The following is a 9,052-nucleotide window of genomic DNA, read 5'->3' on the forward strand; positions in this document are numbered from 1 at the left end:
AAATGCAATAATTCCCGGAAAACTCTGCAGCCAGCTGGCACATTTCACTCCTGTCACTGACAAAACAGTTGAAGAAATCACCCACAGTCTGGGTCCATCAACATGCTACCTTGATGAGTAACCCACTAGATTTCTTAAATCTGTGCTAAGCAGTTTGTTACCACAATTTGCTTGTTTAGTTAACATCTCACTCAGACCAGAACATTTCCAAAGGCCTTGAAAACTGCTTTCATTAAGCCCCTCCTAAAAAGAGGAGTACTCTTGATTCCACGGTACTGAAGAACTATCGGCCCATCTCAAACCTGCCATTTTGGGGCAAAGTCCAGGTTAAAAGTTGTATACCAACAGCTTAGTGACCTTCTCCTGTCGAACAATGTGTTTGATACTTTCCAATCAGATTTTAGTCTTCACCTCAGCGCTGATACAGCTCTGATCAAGATGACTAATGATATTCGACTGAAAACAGACACAGGAAAAGTCTCAGTCTTGGTTCTGTTGGACCTGAGCGCTGCCTTTGACACAATTGACCATATTATCTTATTGCAGAGGTAAGAAAAATGGGTGGGAATATCTGGTTCTGTTCTTAACTGGTTCAAGTCCTATATTGATCAAGGACATACTTTGTTGGAATTGGTAACTGTGTCTCTGACCAAATGGATATGATCTGTGGGGTTCCTCAGGGCTCGATTCTGGGACTCCTATTGTTCAACTCGTACATGATGCCACTACGTAAGCTCATACGCAGCTTCAATGTGCCCCACCACAACTATGCAAATGACGCTCAAATCTACGTGTCACGGACGGCAGGTGAACATCGGCCTGTTGATTCACTTTGTCACTGCATCATACAGATCAGTGTGTGAATGCAAAACAATTTTCTTCAGCTAAACTCAAACAAAACTGAAATTATTGTCTTTGGCCTATAGAAGCAAAGAGAAACTATCATTATTAGTCACCTTAAAACGCTCTCCCTGAAACCTAATAATCAGGTTAGAAATCTCGGGGTAATAATTGATTCAGACTTTAACTTTAGCAGCCACATTAAGTCATCAACATCAGCAGCGTTTTTACCACCTGAACATTTCCAAAATCAGATAAATATTGTCTAAATCAGACTTAGAAATACTAATTCTTGCATTTTTCCCCAGGTTAGACAACTGTAATGGCCTTATCACTGGGTTTTCTAAACGAGTTGTAAAGCAGCTTCAGTACATCCAGAACCAGGAAATATGACCATATTAGTCCAGCTTAGGTCACTGCACTGTCTTCCTGTTGCTCAGAGAATAGACTTTAAAACGGCTCTGCTTGTGAACAAGTCTTTTCATGGTCTTGTGCCAAAGTACATCTCTGACATGTTAGAGTCATCTGAACCATCTCGAGCTCTGAGAACGTCAGGGAGTGGTCTCCTGCTGGTGCCCAGAGTCAGGACCTGCGTTTCTTTTTTATGCTCCTAAAATCTGGAATAGTCTTCTTGAAGATGTGAGACGGACCTCAACGTTGGAAAAGTTCAAATGCAACTTTTATTTAATTGGGCATTTGACAACTGAATGATTATATCTACAGCATTGATTTTAAAGTAATTATGATTGTTTTTATGACGATTGCCTTTGTTGCGATGAGCTGGCGACTTGTCCAGGATGCAGCTGAGGTAGGCTTCAGCACCCCCTGCGACCCCGATAGGGACAAACGGTAGAAAATGAATGGATGGATGGATGTATTTTCTCATTTTAATTTGAATTATTTTTCCTTCTTTTAACTTTCTGTAAAGCACTCTGAATTGTCTTGTGTACAAATCGTGATCTATAAACAACATTGGCTTGCCTTACTTTTGATTTGTGATCTATCGTGATTTTATGGTCAGAATGTCATACGTGGATATTTTTCAAAAATGTTTTTCTTGATGCTTAAATCTTGTTCACAGTTCAGCTAAAATCCCCAACAATGTGTATTTTGAAGCTATGTTTTTACAGAGCACAACAGTCGAAGGCTGCTCACTCATCCTTGTATGCCTTGACCTGATCACGAGTGATGTGCGTACCACTGATCTTCTTTCCGATCCGATACCGAGTAAAATTCAAGCTCGTATTGGAGATACCGATACCAATACTTTGTGCATATGTACCTAATGTGGCAGCTAAAATTTAAAAATGTGTGTATTTCAAATAATAACTTGGCATAAAGAATAGTTATTTTTTTATCATCATTTTTTATTATATAGTATGTATTATTATTATTGTGTATATATGTACAAAACCAGTGAAGTTGGCACGTTGTGTAAATCGTAAATAAAAACAGAATACAATGATTTGTAAATCCTTTTCAACTTATATTCAATTGAATAGACTGCAAAGACAAGATATTTATTGTTGGAACTGAGAAACTTAATTGTTTTGGCAAATAATCACTAACTTAGAACTTAATGGCAGCAACACATTGCAAAACGTTTTTTACCACTGTGTTACATGGCTGTGACAGTTTCTCGCTGTCGTGCGGGTTCTCGGGACCACCAAGGAAGGACATTGTCGAGCAGGTTTGTGACTTTGTTTATTTTTTCAAATAAACCTCAGTGTAGGTCGCTTTTCAGCTCCTCCTCTCTGCTCGCTCTTCGGCTTGCTTTTCAGTTTGCCGCGTCGTTGTCTGCCTCTAGCTCTCTTCCTCTTTTGCGCTGCATGTGCTGCTGCTTCTCCCACTCTTTTCTCAGTGCCCTTTTCTGCTGCTGCCCTTTTATACAGCGAGAGGAGATTACCGAATTTTGACCAGCTGCGCGATCCACGCACCTGCAGTCCATTTCGACGCGGGTCCGCCGGCCACGCCTCCTCACCGCCATCTCGGAGTCGGCCCCGGTGGGGCACGCCTCGCTGTCGGTCTGCCGGCCCCGCCTCCCCACAATGGCCTTTCCTTTTAACAACACTCAGTAAATGTTTGGGAACTGAGGAGACCAATTTGTGAAGCTTTTCAGGTGGAATTATTTCCCATTCTTGCTTGATGTACAGCTTAAGTTGTTCAACAGTTTTAGGTCTCCATTGTGGTATTTTAGGCTTCATAATGCGCCACACATTTTCAATGGGAGACAGGTCTGGACTACATGCAGGCCAGTGTAGTACCCGCACTCTTTTACTACAAAGCCACGCTGTTATGGCTTGGCATTGTCTTGCTGAAATAAGCAGGGGCGTCCATGAAAAAGACGTTGCTTGGATGGCAACATATGTTGCTCCAAAACCTGTATGTACCTTTCAGCATTTATGGTGCCTTCACAGATGTGTACGTTACCCATTCCTTGGGCACTAATACACCCTCATACCATCACAGATGCTGGCTTTTGAACTTTGCGCCTATAACAATCCGGATGGTTATTTTCCTCTTTGTCAGGAGGACACGACGTCCACAGTTTCCAAAAACAATTTGAAAGGTGGACTCGTCACACCACAGAACACTTTTCCACTTTGCATCAGTCCATCTGAGATGAGCTCGGGCCCAGCAAAGCAGGCGGCGTTTCTGGGTGTTGTTGATAAATGGCTTTGGCTTTGCATAGTAGAGTTTTAACTTGCACTTACCGATGTAGCGACAAACTATAGTTACTGACAATGGTTTTCTGAAGTGTTCCTGAGCCCATGTGGTGATATCCTTTACACACTGATGTTGCTTTTTGATGCAGTACCGCCTGAGGGATCGAAGGTCACGGGCATTCAATGTTGGTTTTCGGCCCTGCAGTGATTTCTCCAGATTCTCTGAACCTTTTGATAATATTACGGACCGTGGATGGTGAAATCCCTAAATTCCTTGCAATAGCTCGTTGAGAAATGTTGTTGTTAAACTGTTCGACAATTTGCTCACGCATTTTTTCACAAAGTGGTGACCCTCGCCCCATCCTTGTTTGTGAATGACTGAGCATTTCATGGAAGCTGCTTTTAAACCCAATCATAGCATCCACCTATTCCCAGTTAGCCTGTTCACCTGTGGGATGTTCCAAATAACTGTTTGATGTGCATTCCTCAACTTTCTCAGGTCTTTTTTGCCACTTGTGCCAGCTTTTTTGAAACATCTTGCAGGCATCAAATTACAAATAAACTAATATTTGCAAAAAAAAAAAGTTTTTCAGTTCGAACGTTAAGTATATTGTATTTGCACTCTATTCAATTGAATATAGGTTGAAAAGGATTTGCAAATCATTGTATTCTGTTTTTTTGGGCAGCACGGTGGTAGAGGGGTTAGTGCGTCTGCCTCACAATACGAAGGTCCTGAGTAGTCGTGAGTACAATCCCGGCCTCGGGATCTTTCTGTGTGGAGTTTGCATGTTCTCCCCGTGACTGCGTGGGTTCTTTCCGGGTACTCCGGCTTCCTCCCACCTCCAAAGACATGCACCTGGGGATAGGTTGATTGGCAACACTAAAATTGGCACTAGTGTGTGAATGTGAGTGTGAATGTTGTCTGTCTATCTGTGTTGGCCCTGCGATGAGGTGGCGACTTGTCCAGGGTGTACCCCGCCTTCCGCCCTGATTGTAGCTGAGATAGGCTCCAGCGCCCCCCGCGACCCAGAAGGGAATAAGCGGTAGAAAATGGATGGATGCATTCTGTTTTTATTTTCGATTTACACAACGTGCCAACTTCACTGGTTTTGGTTTTTGTATTAAGCTATGCTGTATGTAGGCACCTCAATACTATTTAATTTAAATGACATTTGTATAAGGATGCTTTATGTTTATTCACACTAAAAGGGGACTATTTACCTTATTTACATATGGAAATGTTTATGGTGCATGTTTGGAGTATATCACACTTTAATTCATTACCTGTTTAATTGCACATACCGTATGCATTGACTTTAAGGTAAAGAAGCATGTACAGTCAAAATAAATAGTGTGATTGATCTGTAACTGTACATGATTAATGCCCGAATAAAAAGGAGTGTTGACATATGATTGCCCTCTGAAAAATTGTGCTCGAAAATACACACTGATGGGACTTAGCTACACTGTTAACACATTTTGAGCAAATAAAGATGGTGACACTGACAATTAAAAAATGTCAGTGTATGATAACTTGTGTCAAAATATTCCAGTCTTTTTTTAAATTAATTTAAATGATATGCTAGAAACTGATTTACTGCAATTAATCACAACTAATCACAATTTGAAAGTGTGATTAATCGGATTCAAAAATGTAAATAAATGACAACACTTTTCCTGAGGGAACTCTCCTGAAGGAATTAATAAAGTACTATCTATCTAACACTAGAAAATAAATGTGACGCGTTAAAGCAAAACTTTCTAAAAATGTCCGTGTATGACATTCTGACAATAAAATGTAATTTGTGTCAAAATATCTCAGCCTTTTCTTAAAGTTAATCTAAACTATGCTAGCAAGCGATTTAATGATACATGAAATAATAACAATACAATTAAAATTGTTTCAAAATATTGTTTCTTTTAAGTTCATTTAAATTATGCAAGCAAGTGATTTACTGCGAGTAATCTCGATTAATGACCATTCGAAAGTGTAATTAATCTGATTTAAAAATGTAATCATATGACAACATTACTTATTAATTTTGAGTAGACAAAGATGGTGCATTGAAGTAAAACATTTTAATGTAAAATGGTCACCGTATGACATTCTGACAATAACATTGTATTTGTTTCAAAATATCAAGCTAATGTGTGATTAAATCAAATGTGTGATTAATCTGATTTAAAAGGGTAAGAATATGACAACACTACTTATTATTTTGAGCAAATAAATGTGGTGCATTAAAGTAAAACATTTAAAAAATGTCCGTGTATGACATTTTGACCATAACATTTAATTTGTTTCAAAATATCAGGGGTAATATCACAAAAAAGGGCAGTGATTTTGTCATTTTGTCTATTCTGGTTTAAAAAAAATTTAAATTTAGAAAATTACTATTCACATTAGATTTTGTTATGGTGACCTGGAAGTGCAAAACACTTTAGCATTTCATGAAACAAATTACAATTACAGAAAACACCAAAACAAAGGTGAAAATAATTTACGTTTCATAAACCGGAAAAGGAATGTCCCAAATCACAGATTGACAGCGACACGAGCCAATCGTTTTGTTAATCACCGCATAGCCCGAGGAGGAAGTAAATAAAGACTCAGCGGATAAAGACAAACGATTGGCTGATTTAGCTGTCAATCGGAGATTTGGGACATTCCTTTTCCGGTTTGAGAAGGTGAAAAATGTTTCGTGTTTTGTTTTGGTGTTTTTCCTGTAATTGTAATTTGTTTAATTAAGTGTTTTTTACTTCCGTGCCACCGTATATTTTGGTCTTCACCCACATATACATTCTCGTTTAAAAATTCAGCACAATCTTGAGGATGCTTAATTTAAGAATTCCAAGTGGATTAATGCTTGTTTTCAGAAAAAAATAAATACGTATTTTTGTTTTAAAATTCCTGCTATTTTTTTTAATATACAAATCGTAATTTAGGATGTTTTAACTAGCTTTTAATATTTCCTCCCAAAATCGAGTCTTTATTTTTGTCAGTTCTTTTCTGCAGTGTAAGGACTAATTGTCGTGTTTGTACATAATAATCTGCGCATTACAATAAGCACCTAAAGGAATCAATAAAGTACTATCTATCTATCTAACGATTGAGCGGGCAATTTAATATTCAAAAACACTACGTAATCCCAGAGTACATTGCTCCAGTGTCTGCATTACCTAATCCCATAAACCATCGCGGGGGGCGGGGACAAGGCTTGTTGTCACAGCAACCGGCATGTCACTCAATACGCCCCGCCCTACGAAACCACCGCAGCCAATCGGAGCCTTTAGGAATGACATCATTGTTATTTTCAGTGGAGCTTCAGCTCCTAGGTGGATAAAGTTCGTCTCTACGTTGGAAGTGATAGAAAGTATTATCCCGATCCGGGCACCGTTTCCTGTCTTTAGGGAGGAGGATCGATCAAAGAGGATATTTTGTGATATTGGCGAGGGAACGGGTTACTCAATCGATGATCGCGAGGGAAAAGTTTTCTCGGGACAGCAAGTTGTCAAAGCGATCGGGACTTCCAACAAAAGGCGGATTCTGTCGCAAGGCTGGGGAGGCTCGGAAGTCGAATGTTTTTACTTTAAAAAAAAGGTGAGACGCCATTTTTTTTTTTTTAAGCGACTGAAACTTAATGTCCGGGAAAATGGAAGCGACGTTTTACGACGACGCCGTGAACGCGTCGGGCAACTCTCAACACGACGCGACAAGGGTGTACGGCTTTAACGCCAAAACCCTCAAACAGTCCATGACTCTCAACCTGAACGACCCCAAGAACTTCAAACCTCAGCTGGGCCCCAAGGCCTTGGACATCCTCACGTCCCCGGACGTGGGTCTGCTCAAGCTGGCCTCGCCGGAACTGGAGCGACTGATCATCCAGTCCTGCACCGGCTTGACGACTCCCACCCCGACGCAGTTCGTCTGTCCCAGGAACATCACCGACGAGCAGGAGGGCTTCGCGGAGGGCTTCGCGAAGGCTCTGGCGGAGCTCCACTACCAGCAGATGGGCACCGCCCCCGCCGAGGCGCAGACCACCACCACCGACGTCGCATCCGGCGCAGTTGCGCCCGACGCCGGCGAGACCCAGTACAGCTGCACGGTGCGCCCCGAGCCGCCGGAGTACACCAACCTGTCCGCCTTCAACCGGGCCGCGCTGGGGTCATCCGACCGACACCCGCCGGCGTGTTACCAGGAGCACTCTCGCCTCCGCTCCCTGAAGGAGGAGCCGCAGACGGTGCCGGAGATGCCCGGTGAGACGCCGCCGCTCTCCCCCATCAACATGGAGAACCAGGAGCGCATCAAGGCGGAGCGCAAGCGCATGAGGAACCGGGTGGCCGCCTCCAAGTGCCGGAAGAGGAAGCTGGAGAGGATATCCCGCCTGGAGGACAGGGTGAAGAACCTCAAGAACCAGAACACGGAGCTGGTGTCGTCCGCCAACGTGTTGCGGGACGAGCTGGCTCTGCTCAAACAGAAGGTGATGGATCACGTCAACAGCGGCTGTCAGCTCATCTTGACGCAGCAGCTCCAGGCCTTCTAGGCGGCTCCATGTCTTTGATGGGGGTTTGGGGAGGGAGGGGGACCAAATAACTCCAAGTGGCCTGAAAAGTCCAAATTATCATCAGCTCAGGCACTTCCTGCTAAGTTTCTGCAGACGAACTTCAACTTCAGGAATCTCTGTGTCATATATCGACCATAGGGGTGGGCAGAATCGAATGAATTGTCACTTAATAGTTAGTGCACTCTAAGATTAATAATACACAAAGAAAGCTTATTGTCTTTTTATTCCCGCTCTTCCTTCCTTCACTACCCGGTGTCCAACACCTAACACCTGTCCTCATATCCTGTGTCCCCCGTCTTTAAGTTCCCCCTACAATGGTTCCGGTATTGTCCTTGCAACCAATACATGACAGATACCCTTTACCTTCTGTGAATTGCCGCATTCTAAAATAGACAAAATATAAATAAATATCCTCTTTTAACTTATTCCGAGTTTTCAAACAAACTGTGAAGGCGAACTGACTGAAAAAAATATCGATCCGCTCACCCCTATATCGCATCTTTTTCTACTACGCCATCCAATACAGATGACCCGTGGAGGGTCACGTGTGGCACACGCCTGTATGACGTCAAAGAAGTTGCAATAAAAATTCATTTTAGACATGAACTTGTACAGTAACACTAAAGATTGTCACCTTTACGCTCAGGTGTGAAGCAATTACTGACTTTTAACAACCTGCCTTACTCTTAATCTTCACAGTGATGCAACTTTTTGGGATACAGGTGTAACCGATGTTTAAGACGTTGTTTGTATGCTGTTTTTTTTTAAGCACTTCACACTTGTAAATATGATAAAATAAACAATTTGACACACTGATGCTTTTGTTTCCTAATAGTAAATTGTTTCCCCAGTCATTAATATAGTAGACGCGTAGAGGGCAGACTGGACAGTGAGTCATCACAGCTTGGAGGTCGACGCTGGCTGTGATTGGACGATGTCCCGGAAGTGAGCAGCACTACTGCCATATAAGGAATAAGGGGC

At 42.0% G+C, this 9,052-nt stretch overlaps 1 protein-coding gene across 1 annotated transcript; it reads left to right on the top strand.

Moving 5' to 3' along the window:
• Window positions 1-6,805: 6,805 nt before the first annotated feature.
• On the top strand, window positions 6,806-8,884 carry LOC133579609 (transcription factor Jun-like). The gene has a single exon (XM_061934084.1). It carries the CDS (start codon window positions 7,148-7,150, stop codon window positions 8,048-8,050), a length of 903 nt encoding a protein of 300 aa, XP_061790068.1. The 5' UTR covers window positions 6,806-7,147; the 3' UTR covers window positions 8,051-8,884.
• Window positions 8,885-9,052: the final 168 nt, after the last annotated feature.

Source organism: Nerophis lumbriciformis, linkage group LG03 (genome assembly GCF_033978685.3).
Source record: "Nerophis lumbriciformis linkage group LG03, RoL_Nlum_v2.1, whole genome shotgun sequence".
In the NCBI taxonomy this organism is placed as follows: Eukaryota; Metazoa; Chordata; class Actinopteri; order Syngnathiformes; family Syngnathidae; genus Nerophis; species Nerophis lumbriciformis.